This window comes from Bison bison, unplaced genomic scaffold (assembly GCF_000754665.1).
Source record: "Bison bison bison isolate TAMUID 2011002044 unplaced genomic scaffold, Bison_UMD1.0 scf7180017864148, whole genome shotgun sequence".
NCBI classification, from domain to species: Eukaryota; Metazoa; Chordata; class Mammalia; order Artiodactyla; family Bovidae; genus Bison; species Bison bison.
The window spans coordinates 1,198,016-1,224,986 of record NW_011494720.1 but is presented as its reverse complement, the minus strand read 5'-3'; the positions used below and the strand labels follow the sequence as shown (position 1 = coordinate 1,224,986).

At 43.7% G+C, this 26,971-nt stretch overlaps 1 protein-coding gene across 2 annotated transcripts in view; it reads right to left on the bottom strand.

Moving 5' to 3' along the window:
• Window positions 1–26,971, bottom strand: part of AKAP12 (A kinase (PRKA) anchor protein 12) — a 50,386-nt gene that overhangs the window by 20,871 nt on the left and 2,544 nt on the right. The window contains exon 1 of one of the 2 annotated variants that reach the window (XM_010840822.1): window positions 6,176–6,418. The exons of the other annotated variant lie outside the window; for it this stretch is intronic. Within the exon in view, the coding sequence (XP_010839124.1) occupies window positions 6,176–6,203 (28 nt within the window). The 5' untranslated portion in view covers window positions 6,204–6,418. Of the gene's footprint in view, window positions 1–6,175; window positions 6,419–26,971 lie in introns of those variants that run through there. 2 annotated transcript variants of the gene reach the window in all.

Sequence of the window (26,971 nt, the reverse complement as noted above, 5' to 3'; positions counted from 1 at the left end):
CTTCCAGGAAAGACCCAGTGTCCACCTATTTGGACAGAGCATGGCAGAATCTACTCTCGACCACACTAATGAGCATTTCATTAACACAAGTCCTTCCCCCCCCCCCCCATTAATATATTCACTGTTAAATGACTTCAAAATCTGCTCTGCTCGAATTTTTTCGAATTTATTTTTTGGTTGCACTGGGTCTTCCTTACTGGGCACTGGCTTTCTCTGGTTGCAGAGCCCCAGCTCTAGGTGCTCGGGCTTCAGTAGTTGTGGCACTGGGGCTTAGTCGCTCCATAGCACATGGGATCTTTCTGGATCAGGGATCGAAGCCGTTTCCCCTGCATTGGCAGGCAGATCCTTAACCCCTAGGCCACCAGGGAAGTCCTCCCCTGCTCTAATTTGACATCAGCTCCCTATGGAATTACGGTCTGCCTTTAGATTTGTCCAATGGGATAGGAAGAGGAAAATCAAAAAAGCTTGATTATCTAAGCACCACTGATTTGGAAATGTACTTTCTGGGCACCCAAAAAGTCCTTCCACAGGATAACTGGTTTTAGGCTGAGCCTTTCTGATACAATGCATAACTGTCCCTTCTGTGGAACACTGAATTATCCAGCCATTTTGCAGAATGCTGCTATTAATACTGAAAGTCTCCTGAATCTCCATAAAACCCAAACAAGGTGCTCACATATTCGGTGATGCTATGGTTCGCCTAGAAACTCCACATTGTCATCGGGCATCAAAGATGGTCAAAAGGTTGGGGAAAGGAGTTGGTCCGAGTGTCAATGGGGAAGGGCTCTGGGAGGCAGGACTGGGAGATACTTTCATCTTCATGTAGTCCTGCTCGTCAGTGGTCCCAGCCCAGTCACTTCAAAGGGTGAGGAAAGATTACAGTCCTTCCTGATCCACACTGACCAGCAGCACGCTAAACACAGTCTTACCAGTTACATGGTGTGTGTCAACATGTTTTTCCACTAAAGCCACTTGGGGAAGCAACATCATACAAGTCTTGCTTCTTAAGTAAACATTGGCATAAAAATAAAATATTTCTATTCTTCTTTCCTGGGAGAAGATTCTAGTCATATGTCTTCGTGAGACAGTGTCAATATGCTGGAAACGTTACTTGGAAAAGAAAAAGATGATTTAAAAAATGATGTAGAAAGTGCTTTAACTCACTTGAAAGTGTTAGTCGCTCAATCATGTCTGACTCTTTGTGACCCCATAGACTGTAGCTCACTAGGCTCCTCTGTCCATGGGATTCTCCAGGCAAGAATACACGAGTGGGTTGTCATTTCCTTCTGGGGATCTTCCCAACCCAGGGATCGAACCTGCATACTCTGCATTGCAGGCAGATTCTTTCCTGTCTGAGACACCTCTGCATATGACCTAGAAGAAGCTTCCTTAGGGTGAATGTATAGCTTTATAGATGCAGGAAGGATAAAGGGAGGTCCCAGGTGAAGTGATGGTACAGTTTCTGAAGCTGTCTTGTCAAAACAAAGACTCGAGTAAGCTTTTTGTTTGTTGCTAGGTTTTTCTAAGACGCATGAAAGATCCCCTTAAAGAAAACAGTGTGGAAAGTGAAACGGAGAAGAAAAGTGGCAGCTGGTCGTGCACCCTTCTGCCGCTGCATTTTAATTTTTAAAAGTGTAAGCTAGCCTCAGTTACTACTTTATAGGACAATACCTCAAATCTGTGACAATAATAATCTGAGTTGCTTAATAGTTTGAACAGTTTAATAAACCCTTCCAAGGCTTAAAAGAAAAGGCGACTGAACATTAGTAAAGTGAAATAAACTTCAAAATATATGAATAGTTGTATCTTTAGTAATGTCAAAAGAAACCCAAATTTGAAAGTATTTCCTGGATAGAAATTCAACTTTGGCAGAGAATTGTCAAAGCTTTTCCTATTTTGGTGTCATCTTCTACCAAACTCTGTTTATCTGCTGATAAATACCCAGTCAATCCCAATTTGTAAAATCACTCACAAGAGGTCTGTGATGAGTATGAGAAAATATACATTTTTCTTGTAAAAATCTAATCCCCCACCTCTCAAGATTCAAAGGGTCCCTGATCCCAAAGGTTTAAAGATCCAGTCCCCTGCCCTAATCCCCACACAGACACTTCCCACCCCAATCTCCAGAAAATGCAAGAACCAGTTGTGAGTCCAAAATCTGCAGGATCGACTTTCTTTTCTTACTCTTCCAAATACTCAGTGATTAAGTGATGAAAATATGACTTATTTTCTTTTACTTCAGAGGTTTAGAAGAAAAAAAAACTTTTAAGGAATGTGTCATATTATAGATTACAAAATGTTAATGTTTTTATCCAAACTTAACTGTTTATCAGAGGAAAAGTGCATCTCGAATACAGTTATAACATCAATTTTTTTTTGTTTGTTTAGTATAACCAGCTCTGTGCAGTCCCCGAGCACTTCAGGACTGCTTGCTGTGACATCTGGAACTGGTTAGCTTTCCCCCACGATTTGCAGCATTGTCCTGGAATTTCTCCAAGAATTCTCCACATTCTAAATCCATCCCTTATATCTTACACACCAACCAACTCCCCTTGTTCTAATGCTCATCAACCAAAAAAGCCTCCAGGAGATGTGTAACTGGGTTTAAAACTCAGAGAAGCAAAGGCCAGTATAGGAGCATACAGACTTGGATACTGACATTCCCTGGTCCCTTTTACATCTGAGCTGGCGTGTGAAATTGTGTGCATCACAAAACCAGTATCATCCTTTACGAGAGGAAGAGGTCCTTTATAAATGACTCCACAGCTGTGCTTCTTAGTAGCTGGGAACACCAAGAGAAAATGAGGCTTCATAATAAAAAGGGGATTATAGGTAATCACCTTTTGCAGGATTATTGTGGGAAACAATGATAAGCCACTAGAGTGGGTACTCGGTACAAGGCAGTTACTGAGACAGAGTTGTGAGGTAATTAATTTCATGTCTCACAAGTCCCTTGGCAGAGAGAAGCAGCCATGTGTGTGTGTGTGGGGGGGGGGGAGGGGGCGGGTATTTTTTTAATCCTATAAAATGATTTGCATAAAGATATGTATTATCAATAATCGAGAACTGGCGTGATACGGGAGGAGTCTTCCCACTCTACTTTAGAGATCAAGAATACTGTTGCCTTAATTCCTCATATTCTTCATTTAGTCTCAATAATGTGTGTAAGTTAGGGAAAACAGGAAAGATATTTTCCTAATTCAAAACAGTCTTTTTTTTTTGCTACCATATCACTGATATATGGGTGGAAAGATGATACCTCTCTCATCATCGTCACATTCAATTACTTATTTTCTAGTATTTTTTAATATAAACTTATTTATTTTAATTGGAGGCTTCAATTACTTATTTTCTAGTATTTTTTAATATAAACTTATTTATTTTAATTGGAGGCTAATTACTTCATTTTCTTGGTCATGCCACATGGCAAGTGGGATCTTAGTTCCCTGACCAGGGCTGGAACCCATGCCCCTTGCCTTGGGAGCACGGAGTGGTAACCACTTGACCCCCAGGGAGGCCTCTATTTTCTACTTCTTTAAACCAAGGCCACTGCTAACACAATGTGAGGGAAAGACTTCAGGAAAGGCAAGAGCATGTGATGTGAATAATCAATCATCTCCTGCTTCAAAGTTTGTTGTATTCATTTCAGGAGGGGGGTGCACAAGGTCTGGGGAGGGGACAATAATGGTCAGTATTAGGTGACAGCTTTCCCCTCCTTTACAAAATGAAAACTCATTCCTAAGCAGTTCTACAAAAATGTCATCAAACCTGTCCAATTCCTATTAAAAATGTCATCAACCCTGCCCAATTACTATTAATTGTGAAACTGAAAAACATTCTTATGTTAAGGCCTTCTCACTAAAGAAGCCAAGAGTAACTTTCTCCTACATTATTTAAATGAGCAGTGCCTAAGTGACAAGAAACCTTTTGCTAGTCAATCAATCCTGAATGCTAATTTTAAAAGTCTACATTGCTTTTCAAGATTCTGACCAGCTATTTAAAGAATATTGATTGCAAATCTTCCTCGGTAAAATAACTTGCAGAGGGAAAAAAAATAAGGGGGCGGGACTTCCCTGGTGGCTTGGTGATAAAGAATCTGCCTGCCAAGGCAGGTGACATGGGTTCCATCCCTGATCCGGGAAGATCCCACAAGCCAAGGAGCAACTAAGCCTGTGTGCCACAACTATTGAGCCCGTGCTCTAGAGCCCGGGACCCACACAAAAAGAGATGCTACTGAACTGAAAAGCCCGAACACCACAACCCAAAAGTAGCCCCTACTCGCCCCAACTAGAGAAAATCCAAGCCATCACAGCAAGGAAGACCCAGCACTGCCAAAAATAAATAAATAAGTAAATAAAGTTATTTTTAAGAAGACAGCTAAAATTCCTTTTTAATTTTCACTCCTACTATAAAATGGTTATTTGTTTTGATTAAAGCTTTGGAGTTTAATATTTTCCGCATACTTTGTTTTAACCAGGAAAAAGTACCATAATTTGTCACATCCTTCATATCAACATTGTAATAAAAGTAACTCAGGAAGCAATCAACCCAGCTACCTAAAGTTACTCTAAAAATGAGACAGTCCTTCCAACATTTAGCATTCCATTAGGAGCATTCCATTAGGATTATCTGAACCAATTTTTTAAAGTCGCCTCAAGTATCACCCACTCCAGTATTCCTGCCTGGAGAATTCCATGGACAGAGAAGCCTGGTGAGCTACAGTCCATGGGTCACAAAGAGTCGGACAAGACTGAATGACTTTCACTTCACAAGCATACCAAGTTGGTGAACTCAATTTTTGCTAAAAAGGACATTTCTTCCCCATAAGAAACTTAGCATGTGATAAACTCATCAAATAGTGAATGAGAAAGATGGTACTAAACACAAAAGGCACTCAGAAAAAGTCATCATCATAGAAACCCCACCTCCAGCGGTGACACCCCACAAACCACACTCCCAGGCAGCCTACCCAGGGTTGAGCATTTTTATATCTCATTCACAGAAAACTTAATGATCTGGAAAAAAATGAATTTTGTATTTTTTTATTTTCAAATGTTGTATAGTCTAATAATTTAAAAAAGGTTTTTTAGGCATCAGGTAAATTTTCACACAAGTTAAAGTGTAAAAAGGCTAGCTGAGTTAACTTGGGGAAGGAATGTTAAGGAAATCTCAAAGTAAACAAGTTAATCTATAGGAAGTGAAAGGTATTTTTTGTTTCACTAAACTTTCACATTCATTTCAAATTCCAGAGGAGGAAGAAGGCTTTGCAGAGGCAATTACATTGAGAAAAATTTTAAGTCTTAGAAATGCTACACTGCGCTTTTAAGAAAACATTTATTTGGAGAGCAATGATCTCAAATGTTTAGAGAGGAGCTGATATTATAAACCTAAATTAGCAGATGGAGTTTAATTTTTGATGAGGGGAGAAAAGGCAGAAAGGGGGAGGAAACAAGTAAATTCCTAAGGACTGAAGCTACAGTATAAATTGCATGAAAAGATCAAATGACAAGTTAGAAGAGTCCTGAGTACATTCCAACAGTTTGATATCTGTAACTTATTTGCTAGAGATGGCTATGATATATTATCATTCACATTCACAGCCAGATTTCTAGAAAGCAAGCTTATGTTAGTCACTAATTTTATAGTAACTATGGCTTTATTGAAATCACCACATAAACCACAGCTAACATTGTAGTCCCCTAAATGATCCTTCATTGAAAGTTCTAATAAGCAGGTCAAAATGCCAAATATTGCAATTTCTCAACAAGAATTTTTTTTTTCATGACTATAGTCGGCAGTTAGGCTGTCACAATCTATGTGCAAATTCACCCCACTCCAACATGCATCTTCAGTTCGGGTGGGGCTGTCCTTTCCCTCCACCAAGGCGAGAGGTGCAATCCCATACACACACACACAAAACATTACAGGTCTCCCCTGGGCATTAGGAAGATTCCTGCACGGGCAAGAAGAAAGCCCTGAGTTTGCGTGGCCCTGCTGAACCAGAGAGAGAATGCTCTTCGGATCAAAAAGTCAGCACAGCGAGAGAAGTAGGGGTCCATCAGGGTGCGTCGAGCCAGTTGCCCTGCAGCACCCCTCATCCCCACCCCAGGCCAAGGGCAGGTTCCTCCACCTGCCACGGAGGCAGAATATACAGCAGACCCAGCCTCCGCCTTACCTGTGATCGTGAGGACGCCCAGCATCATCCCACAGCGCACCTTCGAGCAGAGAGAGCTGCGAGCCTCGACCTCCTAGGGCGGGTGGCCGGAGCCGTCTTGCCAGCGGCCCCCCACCGCAGCCTACGCTGGGATCAGCAAAGAGCTGAGCGCCAGGCCACCCGCGGAAGATCAGGGAAAACCAGAGGCGCCGTCGGAGCTGCAGCCAGAAGCGGACTCAGGCTGCCTTCCCCCGGCTAATTATACGAGGACCCACCCACCCCTCCATCCACCCACCCATCCGGGCCGGCGGGCCCTCCCTGCGCTCCGGGGACTTGGCACGGCGCTCACGAGTCATGTGTTTCGCTTTAAAGGAGAGGAACCCTCCCCGTAGCTGGCCTCTGCTCGTGGTCAGTAAGGCTCTGCGGAGACCCGGGGAGGGTTTCAGAGTTGCTGGGATGAATAACACCAGAGTCAGCAGCATTTTATCTAAACCGTTACTTCATTCCTGGCACCGATTTACTTTTGTGGCTCAGCTTTTTAATATTACTTTTAAAAAGACATTAAATTCTACCGCCATTAAAAAAAAAAAACACACTGTGTTCTGTATCCTTATGTTTGTTTAGAGGCTGATGAGGTGCAAAAATGCTGTTCCCTTTTTTAGTACCTATAGTATTTTATATTTTCACCATCTGCTTCACACACACACTGCACTGATCTGGGGTTGGCAACCCTCAGTTGTCTTGTTTCCTGAACTCTTTGAGAAGGGCTGTTACAAGGCGAACATGTGTCTTCAACACTTAATCAAGGCAACTTAAAAAAAAAAGGAAAAAACCTAAATATTTGAACATTACTTTTTTTTTTTAATGGCAGAAGTCAGCTAACAGACACACAGCATGAAAATCAGTCAGAGCCGATATTTAAAACTCAGAAATTGTCAAGCAGCCCATTTGTAAACTCTTTTTTCAATGCGATTTCAGATTTATTCTGTATAAAGACACAGGATAAGTTGTAAGTTGGAGGGTTCTTACGATTTTGACATTATTTCCCATGTTAATTTTCTGTTAGCACAGGTCCGTTTTAGGTCCCCTGGGGTTTGTTTCCCTTTTTTTTCATCCTTTTCCTCTTTATCACTTCATGCCTTGCCTGTCTGACCCCATTAGTACAGGCTCTCCCTCTAAGTAAACCAAAGGTAGGTTTTACTTTTTCTTCGTACAGTGAAGATCTTGCTCATCCCTGCTCCAGGGCCAGGGAGAAAGGTGGGGGACTTGGGTGGACCAGAGTGGGCACAGAAAAAGAGGAGGGAGGAGGGGAACAGAATTATCAAGAAAAACCCAAAAAGCACAGACAGGCAGGCAGGCATGACACGTCGTTGCTCCCTCTGGCCGCGAGGGGGCGCCACGCACCATATCAGGCCTGCACTGAGCAAGGTTAAGGCGGCACCGCTGCCGGCGATCAGACCTCGTTGAAAAAACCGTCTTCTGCCTCTCTCTAGATCCGACTTCCCCCTTATATTTCCGCGAACACCCAGCCTAGACAAACGTCCGCTTGGGAACAGCAGGGATGCGCCTTGTCCTGGGAGCTGATTCCCAGAGAGAGCCACTGAGCAGCCTCCTAACCCTTTATCTTCCCTAGAGGAGCCTTCCCTTTGGTTCACAAATTGCTTCAATCACAGTCCCTCTGGTGCGTGTGAAATGTTGCTGGTGCCTATTGTCCCTCCAGAGTCCTCGTAGCCAAGGGGTCGGAGCAGCTCTGCATTCTTCTGCTCCCCGCCCCTATCTATCTATCCCCGCTCCCTCCCACCCCCAACCCTGGAGAGTCCCTTAGTTGTGCAAAATAAGGGAGAAAGCCAGCTCTGCGGGCTGCTCTGCTGGCCTCATGAAATAAGTGGTCTACAACCAAGCTTCCAAAACGTGTGCAGCAGCCTGGGCTCCCCGGGGAGCTGAGGTCTCAGCTTCGTCATTTCTCAGCACCAGCTGCTGGGGGCAGCAGATGACTATCACCTGGGGCCACCTCAAGGACAGTCCAACTTCTAGGTGCATCTGTCGATTCTGACCTTGCTTGGCTGTGCCACCAGCTCCTCTCCTATCTAAAAATCCAATTCTGGGACTTCCCTGGCGCTTCCACTGCAGGAGGCATGGGTTCCATCCCTGGTCAGGGAACTACGATCCTCCTGTACCTGTGCAGTATGGCCAAAAATAATTTTTTGAAATAAATAAAAATAAAAGTCCAAATTCTAACAACAGGAAGGCATCATCTGGATGGAAGAAACATCATCGGGATGGAGAAATATCACAAATGTAAGGTCTATTTAAAACATTTAAAAAGGTAAATGTACTGCTATTCAGCTTTGGTGCTTGAACCTTTTTTTTTTTTCTCTTTTTATGACATTGGTGAAGACACCAACACTGCGGACTTGATATTCTTAACGAGGCAGTTTAAACCTGGAGGCCAATCAAGAGATCATGTGGCAAGCTGTCACCTCTCCTAGCAGACAGTCCTTGTTGGATCTCCACCTCAAAGAGTAATCAAGGACAGGGCGTGTGGCACAGCTGCCCGATAAGCCTCTGTGTGTCTTGGATTTACAGAGAAAAGTCATCAATAAGGATAAAAGCTGGATGGAGTAAAGATCAGACCCCAGGTAAGTGTACAATGCAGGCAACCTTCTTTGGTTATCACTTCCATTCCTTATTTGCTTCTTTTTGTTACATCAGAATTTTTAGAGGAATACATCATCACCCAAAGCAAAAAGCAAAAATGATGGGAAAACGTTTACCAGTATCCTAAATGAATGGATGATTAGGGAGGAAAAAAGTGTTTTTCCCAAACTTCCTGGTTCATTCAACAAATATTTACCAAGTTCTAGCATTGGGGTGGAGAAGGCAATGGCACCCCACTCCAGTACTCTTGCCTGGAGAATCCCACGGGTGGAGGAGCCTGGTAGGCTGCAGTCCATGGGGTCGCTAAGAGTCGGACACAACTGAGCGACTTCCCTTTCACTTTTCACTTTCACGCATTGGAGAAGGAAATGGCAACCCACTCCAGTGTTCTTGCCTGGAGAATCCCAGGGACGGGGGAGCCTGGTGGGCTGCTGTCTATGGGGTCACACAGAGTCGGAAACGACTGAAGTGACTTAGCAGCAGCAGCAGCTCCACGTTAACTGTGCTAAGCCCCTGGGGATACAGTTGGATACTGTCCTTACCCTTGGGGACCTCAGTCTTGGGTGGTAAACACACCCAAGGGAAGAAGTGGGGTCACTTCAATATAGCCCACCTCAGGAAACATCTGAGCTAGCCTCTGAAATGATGGGAGATTTGACGGGGCAGCCCGACCTGAGGATGAGCATACGAAGGCAGTCCTGCAGAAGGGCGGCATGGGGAGAGGCAGGGAAAAGGGGGCATTAGTGAGTTTTTTATAGCTTTGGGGCTTCCCAGGTGGCACTAGTGGTAAAGAACTCGCCCTGCCAACGCATGAGACTTAAGAGATGAGGGTTCTAAGATCCCCTGGAGAAGGAAATGGCAACCCACTCCAGTATTCTTGCCTGGAGAATCGCATGGACAGAGGAGCCTGGTGGGCTACAGTCCTTGGGGTTGCACGGAGTCAGACACGACTGATGTGACTTCAGGCAGGCACAGGCTCAGAGTCAGCTTAGGGAGACTGGGAGCAGGAAGGGATAGAAGTGATAACTAGAGATGAGACAAGACATATTACATTGGAGGCCAGAGTATGAAGGGACCTGAATGACATCTTAAGAACATTGTAACAAATAACCCAATTAAAAAAAAAAAAATGATCTGGATTCCCTGGTGCTCCTGTGGTTAAGACTCGGTTCTTTTATTGCCACAGCCTGGGTTCAATTCCTGGTCAGGGAACTAAGATCTCACTCTTGGGCCACAGCTAGAGAGCTTGCACGTCACAACTGGAAAGCCCATGCACCACAATGAAGATAATAAATATATTTTAAAAATGATGAAGTATCTGAATGGACACTGCTCTAAGGAGGACAACACAAACGGGCACGTGAAAAGATGCTCAAGGTTATGAGCCATTAGGAAAATGCAAACAAAACCACAATGAGATACCAATTCACACTGACTGCTACTGCTGCTGCTGCTAAGCCGCTTCAGTTGTGTCCAACTCTGTGTGACCCCATAGACGGCAGCCCACCAGGCTCCCCCGTCCCTGGGATTCTCCAGGCAAGAACACTGGAGTGGGTTGCCATTTCCTTCTCCAATGCATGAAAGTGAAAGGTGAAAGGGAAGTCGCTCAGTCGTGTCTCACTCTTCGTGACCCCATGGACTGCAGCCTATCAGGCTCCTCCGTCCATGGGATTTTCCAGCCAAGAGTACTGGAGTGGGGTGCCATTGCCTTTTCCATCACACTCACTAGAATGGCTATAATCAAAAAGACCAACAAGATAACAAACAAAGAAACTGGACCCTCGTACATTGATGTGTTGACATATTATTTAATTATATTGGGAACAGGCAAATCTATAAGGACAGAAAAATGGACTAGCAGTTACTCAGACCCAGAGAGCTGGAGAGAGAGGCTGCTAACAGGTATGGGGGTTCTTTGCCATGAAACGAAAATGTCCTAAAATTGACTGTGCTGATGGTTTCACATTTCTGTGAATATACTAAAACCCAAAAACATGTACACTTTAAATGGGTCACCTGCATGATGTGTGGATGATATCTCATGAAACCTTTTTTTTCTTTTTTTAAGAAAAAAGAACTTCATATGAGTTCTGGAGGCTGCAGGGAACCATCAGAGGCTTTGGAGCAGAGCTAGAGTCACACAGTTTGAACTGTGATTTAGAAAAAGTAACTGGGCAGTAACGACAATGAGAAAGATGCTCTAGAAATAACATTGATGGAAACCATGGCGACCAAGGTGAGGAAGGAGTCAAAAAGTTGGCTGCACTCACATCTCTGAGATCATCCGAATGGAATGCAGCAGGTGAAGTCAAAGGTCTGGAACACTGAGGAAGACGAATCTGAACAACGGCTCTGAGAATGGACAGAGATTAGAGGCCATCAGGGAGAAACCGGCCTGGAAGCCCAAGGTGGAGAGGACTCAAAGACGGAAACAGCAGAAATAGTGGGATGCGTGCGCATCACAAAGCAGTGACTCAGGATGAGAACTCAGGAAGCCTCGAAGTCCAGCGAGGCTGGACAAGTGGACAAAAAGCTGCAATCAGGACAGAGACCAAGACACCAGGGTCAGCACAGAGGCGAGGTTCATTAACTTCCTCCAAGGAGGCATTTAACCTACACATGAGCATCGTCGGGAACTAGGGACTTGTGAGTGTATGCTAAGTCCATTCATTCATGTCCAACTCTGCGACCCCATGGACAGTAGCCCGCCAGGCTCCTCTGTCCATGGGATTCTCCAGGCAAGAACACAGGAGTGGGTTGCCATTTCCTCCTCCAGGGGAATCTTCCTGACCCAGGGATGGAGCATCGGGAACTGGAGACTTGGACTCACCCCAAATCCACTCCCAACCCCCATCACCCCTCCTTTCATTTTTCTTTTCACCCCAGCTTTACATTCAGAGGAAAATAAATCCAAACCCAATGAGGTTGCTTTTCCTCTGGCTGCAAAGGGCAGATGAAATCTAAAGGAGCCTCTATGCACTGCTGCTCCTTTAAAATGCTTCGAAGATCATCTCGGGTTGAATTAGAAGTTGCTGCCAACTAATAACCATGAAGAAGATGAAACTATACACTGAATTAAATGACATCGGGCAGGTTCTCCTGGGCTCAGTGTATTTTCAAGTCTTCTCTGATCCTTTGCTACGAACACAGGCAAATACCAGTTAATTGAATTTTATGGTCCAGTTGAATTGGACATGTTTGTGTAGACATGGTTATTTTGATTCAAAATCCTCAAGACAAATAATCTGAAGACTAGTTCCTCAAAGGGACTATTGTAATACAACAGAAAAGCTAAGGGGGATTTAAAAGTCACTTAGCCAGACAATTTATCAAAAAAAAAGGAAAGGGGGAAATTAAATATTAAAAAAAACTCAATCCAAATAATAAAAGTGATATAGAATAAGTTTATTTCTCCTCTTTTTGAGTTCACATGTTGTAATATTCGACTTGGCAATTCTACTTTTATTAGCTATACCAAAAGCAGAGTCAGACACGACTGAAATGACTCAGCAGCAGCTATACCAAATCAAAGTATAAATTTATATACGAAAATTTTAACTGCTTGGGATGTATAATATATTTAAAGAACTTAAGTGTCCCAATACTAGGAAAATAGTTTATTTAACTCTTCACTGGACTATCTTGCAAAACAACGTGTTTGAAGCAGTTAAGGACATGGAGAAATGCTTACATTGATATAGAAAGCCACACACCTCTTTGTTAAGTATATAAACTATATATTCAATACAATCTTGATTTTGCTTTCTAAAGTATGCTCACATAAGTGAGGCTGAGCAAAAAAAGAGCCCAAAAAGAAAACTATCAAAAACCAACCATAGTGGAATTATGGGCAATTTCTCTCCTGATATTTTCCTCCACTTTACAAATCTTCTACAACAAGCTCTGTTACTCTCACGGTTAGAAGGCAAGCACATCTGATGACCAGCTTGTGGTTGTTGCACAGAGGGGACCCGCACTGCCAGACCTTGCACCTTCCAGCGATACCTCCGATTCCATTAAAAAAGCAAGGCAGACTTGGGGCTTCCCTGATGGTCCGAAGAATTCGCCTGCTGATGCCGGGGACATGGGTTCAGTCCCTGGTCCAGGAAGATTCCACATGCCACAGAGCAACTAAGCCCATGCGTCTCAACTACTGAGCCCCGTTGAGTAGCAGCTACTGAAGCCTGTGCGCCTAGAGCCTGTGCTTCACAACAAGACAAGCCACTGCGACTAGAGAGCAGTCCTCGCCGCCCACAACGAGAGAAAGTCCTCTCGCAGCAACAAAGACTCAACGCTGCCCCAAAATAAAACAAATAAAATGCAAGGCAGTCTCAGTCATGATCTTCAACTCCCAATCCTGGACTATATAAACTAGCAAGCTGAAAGCAGATTCACGTCAAAGTGTAATCTTCTAAAAATTAGGATATAAGCATAAAGGTGTTTCCCTACCAAATCTGGTCAGGTGTTGGCACAGGAATCAGATTCTCTGCTGAGTGCCTTGTGTTCAAATCCTTTATTCTTCTTAAGACTCTGAACATTGGTATTTGGTGTGGTCTAGAGAAGATTGCAAAGTCTTAAAAATGAGTTGTGGTTCTGGTTCTTCTGATAGCAATGTGGCCAGGAGTAAGGAATTCTTCTAACTCTCTGGGCTTCAAGTGATGGGAGAATAAAGACACCACTAACGCTTAAGCTCTACCAAGTGTATTTGAGAGACATAATAAATGTTACCTATTATGCCTAAACTATCCACTTCCCAATGGGGCAAAAATTGGTTCATGGTTGACCTTATTCTTTTACATATGAAGCACAGATTTTAAACATACACATACAGACACACACACATACACATACAGACACACACACACACACACACACACACACACACACACGGCTTCCCTGATGCCTCAGTAGGTAAAGAATCTGCCCACAATGCAGGAGACCCAGAAGATGAGGGTTCAATCCCTGGGTCGGGAAGATCGCCTGGAGGATGAAATGGCAACCCACTCCAGTATTCTTGTCTGAAAAATTCCATGGACAGAGAAGCCTGGTGGGCTCCAGTCCATGGGGTCGCATGGCTGAGACTGAGCACAGCACAATATATAGAGACAGACAAACAGAGGCATCCATATTATTTAAACTGGTGTACAGTGTATCTCTGCTATAAAAATGTTGGGGGGGGGATGAGTTATGGAAAAAAGACTTAGCTGGGCAAGGCAGTGGTGAAAAGGTTGAGAAATACTGCTTTAAATATACTTAAGTCTCATTTTAAAAGAATCCTTTGAAAAAATACGTCTATACAAAGCAAGGATGCCCTTTTATCATCAATTTCTCAGAAATGCATCCTGACAAGAGAAGCATCATCTTGCACTAACAGTAATTAACCTGAGGTTCCTCTGGATCTTTCAGAAGAGAGAGACCATCTTTGATTTGCCTGGAAAGTCCTTCTCAAAAGGAGTGGGAGGGAGAGGCTAGCTGAAGGTTCGCACTGAGAAGAGAGCACTAACGGTAATGACCTACCCACTGACTGACTGCAGCTGCTCATCTGAAACTGATGTGAGCCCACCAGCAAGCCACACACAAGACTTTAAATTTTCTTCTTCTGTCACTTTTCCTTCTTCTCCCCTTCCTTCCTTTCTCTTTCCCTCACTTCCTTTTTTTTTTAGGGGGGGTGTCTTTCTTTCTTGTTGACTGCACCATGTGGCTTGCAGGATCTTAGCTGCCCAACTAGGGGTCAACCCTCACCCTCGGCAGTGAAAGTGCCAAGTCCGAACCACTGGACCACCAGGGAGCTCCCAACTTTAAATTTTCTAGTCGTCACATTAAAATGAATAATACTAAACAGTGAGGTTCTTTCTAATACATTTTATCTAACCCTGTATCTATATTTTATCTAGTCCGATTATGCCAATATGTGCTACAAATGAAAAAATATTAGGAAAATATTTTACATTCCTTTTTGGACTGAGTATTTCACATGAAGAACACATCTCAAATAGGATCAGCCACATTTCAAGTGCTCAACAGCCTCATATGGCCAGAGCACAACTTCTAAAACTGTAAAAATAACTGAACGTCTCCATGGACTGAATTGTCTCCTAAGGACAATTCCTGCTTCTTTCAGGACAGTTCCACCCAGCTTCCATCTCCTTGCCTCCTGAACAGAAACCACCATGCTGTCCACTCATAGAACTGTCTTCACTTCTTCAGCATCCAGTCTAGTGATGCCTCCTTTGTTTTCTCAGAATCACCCGCATAAGCACAAATCCTATAATAAAGCCCTCCCACCTCCCTGTTACTGAGCCACCCATGTTAGAATCCTCCCTTACTATAACAGGCTAAGGAAACCTAACTTGGTTTGACCACACACGAGTTCCTGGTGGCCTCTAAGTGGCAAGGAATTAAATTCCCATTGATAGATTTAATTGGTGCAGCTGTCTCTTTCACAATTTCTTAATTTGAGTTAATATATTGAAATCTGGGGGCTTCCCTGGTGGCTCAGAAGTTAAAGTGTCTGCCTGTAGTGTGGGAGACCTGGGTTCGATCCCTGGGTTGGGAAGATCCCCTGGAGAAGGAAATGGCACCCCACTCCAGTATTCTTGCCCAGAGAATCCCATGGATGGAGGAGCCTGGTGGGCTACAGTCCACGGGGTCGTAAAGAGTCAGACACGACTGAGTGATTTTAAACATTTAAACAAACAAACATATTGAAATCTATTATTTTCCCACCAACTTTCACTGTAATCACACACAATAATAAAGTGTTTAAAAGGAAATATATATATATATATATATATGTATAGTTATAGTTATATAACTACCAGGCTTCCCTGGTAGTCTGAAACTATATAAGTTGTATATATATAAAACTGAAAAGGTCGACTAGGGACTTCCTGGTGATCCAGTGGTTAAGAATCTACCTGCCAATGCAGGAGACATGGGTTCAGTCTCTGGTTCAGGAAGAACCCACATGTGGCAAGGCAACGAAGCCTGTAGGTCTCAACTGCTGAGCCCATATTCTAGAGTCCATGCCCTGCAACAAGAGAACTCACCGCAGTGAGAAGCCTACACACCAAACTAGAGAGAGTGCATGTGAGGCAACAAAGACCCAGTGCTGCCAAAAATAAATTAAAAATAATAATAAAAAAAAAAGACCAACTAGACTTAGACTGGCTTCAAAAATACTTGCAAAGCAAAAATTTACACTTGCAGTAGTAATAAATTTATTTAACCCGTATTCACATGAATTACAATTTACTTGTAAAGACAACTTTTCTACAAATCTAGAGTGTGACAGTTAATAAAAGTATATCTTTTAAGTCAAGGCAGAATCCACTGCCTAGATGAAGAATAAAATCCGGATGACAGAATTTACTTCTGATTCTTCCATAAAACAAAGTCCTGCTCACCAAAATTTATTGCGTAAATTCCAAGGTCATGGGAATTCCCTGGCAATCCAGCAGTGAGGACTCCACATTTTCACTGCAGACAGCCTAGGTTTTGTCACCCTGGTTGAGAAACTTAAGATCTCACAAGCTGAACAGCTCGGCCAAAAAAAAAAAAAGAATGGAATGTTTAGAACACAAATCAGTTCTTAGAAATTAAAAATACAGTAACAAGATAAAATCTAGGGACCTCTCTGATGGTCCAGTGGCTAAGACTCTTCGCTCCCAATGCAGGGAGCCCAAGTTCCATCCTGCATCAGGGAACTAGATCTCACAAGCCACAAATAAAGATCCTGCATGCCACACTGAGTGGAGGCAGTCAGGCAGACAAGGAGAAATGTCATATGACATCCCTTATATGTGGAATCCAAAATGATACAAATGAACTTACTTAAAAAACAAAAGGAGACTCACAGAGAAGGAACTTATGGTGGCGGGGATGGGCAGGCAAAGTGGGAGAGGGTAAAGGAGGGATGGTTAGGGAGTTTGGGGGGAAAATACTTGCAGTGGAAAGAACAGTATCAAGTTTAATTTAAAGAAATCCTTTTGTGCTAAGCAAATAATTCCTCTAACAACATCATTCAAATGTACTTTTGTAAATTATACTCTTCCTGAAACTATTAAATAATCAATAATTCTGAGGGGGAAAAGAAAAAAAAGATCCCGCATGCCACAGCTAAGACCCACGCAGCTAAACAAACAAAATATTAAAAAAAAAAAAAAAAAAGATGAAATCTAACCTTGAGGACATATTCCAAGAATAAAGAGATGCAAACTACATGGGGAAAAAAGCTTTCCTTAGAACCATTCTAGAAGTTCTAAAATCGGAAGAATAGTAATCCCCAAAAGAGATCAAAGAAAAAGAGGGAAAAGCAAGATATAGCTTCCTAGGAGTGAAGTTTCATAGCTTCCTAGGAATGAAGTTTCTAGACCCAAGAGGTCACATGAACCCAGCGTGTTGACTCAATGGATTCACATGAAGATTCATCACTCTAAAATCTTCACAAGACGGAGGACGAAAAGGACTCTGTGAGCCAATGAGCTACCCAGGGGATTAAGATCAGAACAGCATCAGGTGCCAATGGTAATAATACATTTATCAACGTGACAATGATAGAATCCTAGTGCATCAGAACACAGAGCAGAAATTAACACAAGTGGGGGACACTCAGGGCCAAGGCTTGATGAGCTTGAGGAAATCGTCGGATTTCTGTACACTGAGCTTACAAAGGGAGGCCACGAAGCTTTTTAATGGAGATTACTGTTTTACATCATCCACTTCCACTTTATTTTTTTTTAAAGCTATGTTTTATTTATTTATTTGGCTGTACCAGATCTCAGTTGCGGCATGCAGGATATTCCATCTTCCTTGAGGTACTCGAATCTTTTTTTTTTTTTTTTTAAGTTGCGGTATGGGAACTCTTGTGCTCACTTAGGCAGCACATATGACATGCAAATTCATGAAGCATTCCACATTTTGGGGGGCTTCCCTGGTGGCTCAGTTGGTAAAGAATCACCTGCAATGCAGGAGACCTGGGTTCGATCACTGGGTTGGGAAGATCCCCTGGAGAAGGGAATGGCTAACCACTTCAGTATTCTCGCCTGGAGAATTTCATGCAATGCATAGTCCACAGGGTCACAAACAGTTGGACACGACTGAGCGACTTTCACTTTTTCTTTCATGGGAACTCTTAATCGAGGCATGTGGGATCTAGTTCCCTTACCAGGGATTGAACCCAGGCCCCCTGCATTGGGAGCATGGAGTCTTAGCCACTGGACTGGTCTGCCAGGGAAGTCCTGACATCCACTTTTTTACAACTAACAATGCCTGGGATGTGGGGGTGGGGGTGGGGGAAATCTTCCACTTTATTTACAACAATTACTTAGGGCTTCCTAGGTGGCTCAGTGGTAAAGAATCTGCTTGCCATTGCAGAAGATGCTGGTTTGATCCCTGAGTCAGAACAATCCCCTGGAGAAGGAAGTGGCAACCCACTCCAGTATTCTTGCCTGGGAAACCCCATGGACAGAGGAACCTGGCCAGGTACAGTCCACCGGGTCACAAAGAGTTGGACACAACTTAGCAACTAAATAATAACAACAATGACTTGGAAAGTGGGATTTCTCCTATTTGTATCCCTAACTGCTCCATCATGTAAGGCTGTCTGCTTACCGTCACGGTGAGTGGCGTACCAAAAGGGATGAGCAACAATTTGTCACGTGTCATTTGTCATGTTTTCTTTCATTGACATGGTCTTCATTCTATCTGACGGTAGTTCCTCTGGCAACATCCTTGATAGGGGACCTCCTTTCTATGCTTCTGTATCAGTTTACTTTTCTACACCAATCAATTTTTTCAGTACTTAATCCTTGGTTTAAAGCAAACTAAGTTGTTCTCATGTTTGTGAAGAGTCTGAGAAATAACCTACTCTTTAAAAGTGGGAATATTGAAATTAAAACCCAGTTATGCTTGGCAAGCGTCCATCAAGGACATCCATATCTGAACGTATACATCAGCCCTGGCACTTTTCTGTGAATGTGAGGCAGCTTGTTTTCTCTGGGGACGTTCTGCCTGCAGGAGAAAAGATCAAAGACACGATAAACGTGTCTTGGAGGGCCACGGTGTGGAAAAGGGAGCTGAGTTTGTGCTTTGTGGTTCCAGAAGGCAGCGCTAGGAGCCGGCGGCAGTTGGTGGGGGTATATTTTCACTCCGGTGGAATAACGGGTTTCCTTTTATGGAGAGACTCCCCAAACCTTCAGAGTTTAAGTGGAAGAGCCTCCTATGTGGGAGCAGGAGCCTGGCATAGACAGCCTCGAAGTTCCTTCTCCCCGAGGCTTCTGGGTCCCAAACCCGGCTTTCTGGCTGTCAATCATGAACGCGGGTGTCATGGGCTCAACCGCATACTCTCCAGATTCATACGATGCAGCCCTAACTTTTGACACGTGGAAATGTAGCTTTATTTGGAGAGACACCTTTCACAAAGATGACTAAGTTAAAATGAGAGTGGACCCGAATGCAACCTGACTGGTGCCTTATGAGAGGCCATTAGGACACACAGAGACACCCGGGATGGGCAAGGCCACGGGGCCAGAGCGAGAAGGCGGCATCGAGAAGCCGCGGCTGAAACCAAACCTGACGCCACCTTGGTCTTGACTTCCCAGCCTCCAGGACTGTGAGAAAATACATGTCTGATATTGAAACCAGCCGTTCTGTGATGTATTATTTTGGCCGCCCCAGCAAACTAACACAGCAGGATAACTGCCTCATGCTTTGGTGTCAGCTGAAACAGGTACATTTTAAGACACATTAAAGCAACCCGTTCATTCAGTTAATTCAATCTAGCATGTATCAATTTTCACCAAAAGTAACTAATGCATGCATTGTTAACTGAGGGGTGGGGTGGGGCTGCCTGATATCACATTGTGAAAGTGAAAGTTAGTCACCCAGTCGTGTCTGACTCTTTGCGACCCCATAGACTGTAGCCCATCAGGCTCCTCTGTCCATGGAATTCTCCAGGCAAGAATTCTGGAATGGGTTGTCATTTCCTTCTCCAGGTATCACACTGAACCTACTCGTTAATTATAAAAGCATGATGCTTAAGAACAAGGCTCAAGTGATAGGCTAAAAAGCTGTAGAACTTAAGCTCTTCCAGAGATACATACAAATATAGATCAGAGGATGTACATTCTCAAAGCATCCTTTCATATAATACAGGGACATTGTGCTTGGAACATACAATGCCAGAACCATCTGGGGGATGCTATATTAGGTGAAACTGGGGCTGTTTTAAGAATGTCTTTGAGAAAACATCTAAAGGATTTTTATTCAATAAATGCTAAATTTAATGTTTCCATTCATGGCTTCATCACCATTAGAAAAAACCATTTATTGCCATGGTCCCGCCAAGGGAAAGTCTGAATCTTGGCAGGTTATGTAGACAAGTCCATAGGCCATCTTACCTAGGCTCCTCCTCAACTGGGCCAGAGCATCCATCCTATTCATGGGTGTACAGAGCATTCACCCTCTTCATGGGTGCCCTGGAAAACTGCAGCCATCTGTAGGTAAAGCTTAGCAGTAATTTAAGATTACTGACAAGTCTTTGGGGGCCTTTATCAACAGTTTTCACTCATCTTACTGGGCTAGAACCAGATGCTATTACATGATTCCCATCTTACTTTGTGGCCACACTTAGGAAGCTCCTATCTTTCTTTCATATCTAAATAATTACATAGGGAGACTCTCTTGAATGCTTTCCCAGCTGAACTTTTTGTTCATTAAAGTAAAACTTCAGAGACTTCTCTGGCGGTCCAGTGGTTTAGACCCCATGCTTCCGATGCAGGGGTCACGGGTTTGATCCCTGGTCAAAGAACCAAGATTCCACACGCTGCATGTTGTCGTTCAGTCACACATGCCCTCCTCCCCCCAAAAACCCAACAAACACTAAAATAAAAAAGCAAAACTTCAAATCTAGAAAATGGCTTATAAGATCAGACTGAAAAGAAGAGCATAAAAGTGTTTTTATAAAAAGGCATAATGAAATTGCCAAGTAGATCCCTACCTACCCAAAGTCACCTGTGTATCTTCACTGGCTCATCCATCATTTGGTTATTTTAATGCCTGTATTTCCAGCACTTCTGATGTGACTCAGTCATAGAATTTCAGAGATGGATGAGGATGTTCATTTTACAGATGGAAACTGATGCTCAATGAGATAAAGGGATGTATTCAACTCAAGGTCACAGAAAAAGAGAAAGGCAGCCTGGCCCAGGTTTTACTCTCCTGCATTGAACTGATGGACAGAAGTCTTACTCATTCTTTCTCCCCCTCACACCAAATTTTTCAAGTTACAATGAAAGCAAAGTTTCATCGCCCTGGCAGACTTAAATATACTTCAGAGAGGGAAAAAAAAAATCTCTATATAGCTTGGTTGTTAGTTACTGAAAAATAAATCTGTGTTTCTTTAAAGATGAAAGCAACAGAGTATTTGTACCAGAAATTTGTCAATGACATAAGTAATTTCAGAGAGGCACGCTAAAAATATTGCTGTGGAGCAGAGGGCTGAATTAAAACCAGTTCCCAGAAACTGCAGACTGTAGGACTTTTGCCTAAGTTCAAGGCCTATTTTGTGAGTGTTTCAAAACATTACAAAACAGGATACAGCTTGAGAAAATGTCATGCAATAATACTGTATTTGAAATACCAGAGTGTTGGAAAGGAGACCCCTCTCTCTGTCTACCCAGCCCTCATATGTGAGAGCATTGCTGGGAGTTATCATTTAATTGCAGGCAGGTCAGGGTCTGATTTCATGTTTCCAGGCAACAACACCTGGATAACCAATGGTGGGCACCTTCAGAGCCCAGCACTGAAAAGCAGCTTTGTTAGTGCTGATGCAACACAGGAAACAAACAGAGCCTTGGATATACCTAAAGAGCCCTGCATCTGGGGATGCAGAGAATGAATTGATATAAAGGGAAAAATCAAACAGATCCTCCTCTCCCATATGAGTGAAAATGTAATATTGTTAACTCTAAGTTGAAAAACTCTGTGTTTTCACTTATCCAAGTACTATTTGTGAGGGACTTCCCTGGCAGTCCAGTGGTTAAGACTTGGTCTTCCAATGCAAGGGGTGTGGATTTGATCTCCTATTGGGCAGCTAAGATCCCACATGCCTTACAGCCAAGAAATCAAAACAGAAACGGTATTGTAACAAAGTCAATAAACACTTCAAAAATGGCCCCCATAAAAAAGAAATCTTTAAAAAATATTTTTTTGAGCACTTACTGGGCATCAGACATTGTTCTACGCTCAGGGGACTCAACATGGAAACATACAAATCCCATCCCCACCCCCCATGCCAAGAAATCTCTGCTCTCACGGTTCTTCTTTTGTAGAGATAGGCATACTGAATGCCAGATGTTGACAACATCTGACATAGAGAAAAATAAAGGAAAGTGGGTAGTATTTGAGCAACAGGTACGCCTTCATGAGAAAACTAACAAGGTACCAGTCATGTCACAAACTGAAGAACAAAAGGGACTAACTCATAAGAACATTTCTTCCTGGCTAGGAAAGCCACCTCTCACAGAAAAGCAAGTATTTTGCAGGGGGGAGGGGGTCATCTTTGAACACCGACCTGGAGCAGTGCTTGGGGTACTCAGTCTCCAGATAAAGTTATTAAATGATCAAAAAGCAAAGAACAACAACTTGTAACCTAAGAATGGATTTTCTGTAAGGTAACAAGTTCCACGGGGAGAGTTATGAGCACTTGGAAATAACCTCTGGCCTTTCCCTACCTCAAAGGTTCCAAACACCAGAAGCTGGAAGATTCAAACAGCAAATTCTATTTGGCCAGGACTGTGACATCAGCACCATCAGAGACATGAAATTCTTCACAATGCTGAAATCTCAGCTTGTTGATAACCTCCATTTTTGTTACTATATCTGTGGGGAATATATCAGAATATAGGAAAGTAGAATCTTGAGAAAGGTAAGGAGCACACTCTTTTAAAGACCGCTGCTGTGGGACTTCCTTGATGGCCCCATGGCTAAGACTCCACGCTTCCACTTCAGGGAGCCCAGGTTCCATTCCTGGTCCGGGAACTAGATCCCACATGCGCGCAACAAAGATCAAAGATCTTGCGTGCCTCCACTAAGACCCGATGCGGATGAATAAGTAAGACTTTTGGGGCTTCCCTGGTGGCTCAGTGGTAAAGAATCTGCCTGTCAATGCAGAGACACAGGTTCGATCCCTGGTCTGGGAAGATCCCACGTGCCACAGAGCAACTAAGCCCGTGCATCAAAGCTACTGAGCCCCTGCTCTAGAACCCGGGAGCCGCAACCACTGAACCCACACACCCTAGAGCCTGTGCTCTGCAACGCAATAAGTCACCAGAGTGAGAAGCCTGCGGACCACAAGAGAGTGACCCCCACTCACTGCAACTAGAGACAAGCCCACACAGCACCAAGCACCCAGCACAACCAAAAATAAATAAATAAGTTTAAAAAAGACGTTTGCTTTAAGTGACAAGATGGGGGATGCGGGGGAGGGGAGGGGATGGGGGATGGGGGGGTTGGGGGTTGTTTATTTTTCTTGGCGGTGAGGAGGCATTTTCTAGGACCACTCCCAGGTCAGAGGGATCAGAGCTTTGTTCACGTGCATGGTTCCAGCAGAAACCTCCTCATCGCCCTGTTCAGCAGAGCAAAACCTGCTCCCCAGGGTGCTGGCTGATACCTGTGGTTGACCCCAGAGGAGCAAATGGCAAGGGCAGAGGTTCCAACAGCAGCTCCATCGCATCTGGTGCAAATGCCCGCACTCAGGGTATGCAAACAGTATAAGGGATATGTGAACAAAAATTCAAAAACCAAGGACAGGATCACCACTGTGTGTATTCTTTCACACAAGCAAATCTGGCCTGGGAAGGATGGAGAAAACATAACATCCACGGGCTTTATCATGTTTGCTGTAGTTACTCTGCAGAAAGACAAATCTCCAAGAACCCCAGAAACAAATGCCTTGTAAATGACACATTCAGATGGTCTCAGAGCACAGTCACGTGACTGCTCATATACGGCAATGAGTTTTGGAGGCTTGTGATTATCAAAATAAAGAGGTCTTAAGTTTTTTGATTTTGCAATACTGACTTTCCTCATCTGTTTGCAAAGAAAATAATCTGATCAACGTATCAGTTCAGTCCGACTCTTGGTGACCCCATGGACTGCAGCACCCCAGGCTTCCCTGTCCATCACCAACTCCCGGAGCTTGCTCAACTCATGTCCATCGAGTTGGTGACGCCATCCAACCATCTCATCCTCTATTGTTGCCTTCTATTCCTGCCCTCAATCTTTCCCAGCATCAGGGTCTTTTCCAATGAGTCAGCTCTTTACGTCAACGGATACTTGAAAAGAAAATCTAAAATTTTAATTTGTAGAAAGACAGAATTTTAAAAAAATCCTTCTTGTTCAGGCACTCATAGAGATTCATAGAAAACCATATAAGCCATAGACTATAGAGCAAATGACAATCTGAGGTGGGAGGGTTCTTTGTTAAAATCAGTAGAATCAGGGACTTCCCTGGTGGTCCAATACTTAGGACTCTGTGTTTTCACTGCAGGGGCATGGGTTCGATCCCTGGTCAGGGAACTAAGATCCCACATGCTGCTAGGTGAGGGCAAAATAAAACAAAATCAGCAGAAGATTTTCCACAAAACTAATGGTACTTGTGAAGCTCCTATGAATGCTGGGTGTGGCATGGCTAGATAGAGCTTTCTGTTTGGAAAAAAGTTGTATTTCTATATAAGCAGTTGTGATGAATGATAAATTGCCTAAAAAAGAACTCAGAAGGGACTAACTCCAAGGCTAAAGTTCAGTTCAGTTCAATTCAGTTCAGTTGCTCAGTCATGTCCAACTCTTTGAGACCCCATGAATCGCAGCACGCCAGGCCTCCCTGCCCATCACCATCTCCCGGAGTTCACTCAAACTCATGTCCATCGAGTCAGTGATGCCATCCAGCCATCTCATCCTCTGTTGTCCCCTTCTCCTCCTGCCCCCAATCCCTCCCAGCATCAGAGTCTTTTCCAATGAGTCAACTCTTCGCATGAGGTGGCCAAAGTACTGGAGTTTCAGCTTCAGCATCATTCCTTCCAAAGGCTAAAGTAACTTGCTATAAATTGCTTTTTAAAAAAAATTTTAATAAATATTTGTTTTCATGCTAATTGTATATTCTCTAAAAGAAAGCCCCCAGAATTACATAATCTTCAAGTTTCCTTCAACACACATATACACACACACACAAACATATATCTGAAACTTATTGCATAGTTTAGAAAATATTTAATAAGCAGATCTCGTTTTCTATCATTTAAAGAAAGGTTACAAGGAAACAGGATTTCATTTTCATTATGGGAAGAGGCTTGGTTCTGAATTACCAGTATTTCTGGTTTCAGAAAACAAGCAAGCAAGTCAAAGTGGGAAAATATTGTGCATTCTGGCTGTGTCCAAATATTGTCTGTCACTTTAAATCAAAACCTTTCTAGGAGAAATGTCCCTCATTTGTAGCTTTCTCCTCTCCTGTCCATTGGTCCATCTAAGGCAGGAGCAAATGCCACTGTGGGCCAATCCTCCTAGGGGCCAAAATGGCTCAGACCTTTTCTTACTGAAATGGGCAAGAGCAGAAACCAAGGTACCCAAAATCCTACAGCTAAGCATTACATACCAAATTATGTCTTTATTTACATTGCAGTAAGCTGATATGCAGAACACAGTCATATCTGACTTTTTTAACCCCATGAACTGCAGCACGCCAGGCTTCCCTGTCCTCCACTATCTCCTGGAGTTTGCTCAAATTCATGTCCATTGACTCAGGTGATGCTATCCAACCATCTCATCCTCTGTTGCTCCCTTCTCCTCCTTCCCTCAATTTTTCCCAGCATCAGGCTCTTTTCCAATCAATCAGTGGGGACAGAATCACTTTTGGTAAAAATGTTTGCTCCTTGGATGAAAAGTTATGACCAACCTAGACAGCATATTAAAAAGCAGAGGCATTACTTTGCCAACAACAGTCCATCTAGCCAAGGCTATGGTTTTTTCAGTGGTCTTGTGTGGATGTGAGAGTTGGACTATAAAGAAGGCTGAGGGCCGAAGAATTGATGCTTTTGAACTGTGGTGTTGGAGAAGACTCTTGAGAGTCCCTTGGACTGCAAGGAGATCCAACCAGTCCATCCTAAAGGAAATCAGTCCCGAATGTTCATTGGAAGGACTGATGCTGAAGCTGAAACTCCAATACTTTGGCCACCTGATGCAAAGAACTGACTCACCTGAAAAGACCCTGATGCTGGGAAAGATTGAAGGCAGGAGGAGAAGGGGACGACAGAGGATGAGACGGTTGGATGGCATCACCGACTCAATGGACGTGAAGTTTGAGTAAGCTCTGGGAGTTGGTGATGGACAGGGAGGCCTCGTGTGTGCTGCAGTCCATGGGGTTGCAAAGAGTCGGACATGACTGAAGGACTGAACTGAACTGAATCACAGGGCTGAAAAGTGAAAGAAATCCCATCTGGACTAAAGAAAGATAGCCAGATCTCTAGTAAACGTGCCACAGATAGGATTCCAGACTACCTGGGATGTTCTGGGAATAAGGGCATCTGCTGCAGCCTCTCTCCCTTCTCTTATCAACACTCCACACCAGTCAGATCGAAAGCCCCCTCGAGGCATATTTCAGTGATCTGCATTGCCGGAATACTTTCTAAACTCCCCTCAGCTTTCAGAAGAGCTCTCTGACCCAGCCCCTTTTCCCTTCTGGGTCTCCATTCTGCCCCTTGCTCAGTGGACAAGCCTGTGGATGTGTCCTGTACAGCTCGTGCTTGGGGAGATGCTGGTCTGGGTTTAAATCAAGACAGGACCCGTCTCATCGGGTTACTGCTAGAGGTCATTCTGCACAAAAAGTGCACCTCCAGGACCCAGGATCCTAAAAGAAATCAACCCTGAAGGTCTGATGCTGAAGCTGAAGCTCCATTACTTTGGCCACTTGACGTGAACAGCTGACTCATGGGGAAACACCTTGGTGCTGGGGAAGACTGGGCAGGAGGAGAAGGGGGCGAAAGAGGATGAGATGGGTGGATGGCATCACTGACTCAATGGACATGAGTTTAAGCAAACTCCGAGAGATATTGGAGGACGGGGAAACCTGGCATGCTGCAGTCCATGGGGTCGAGGAGTCGGACA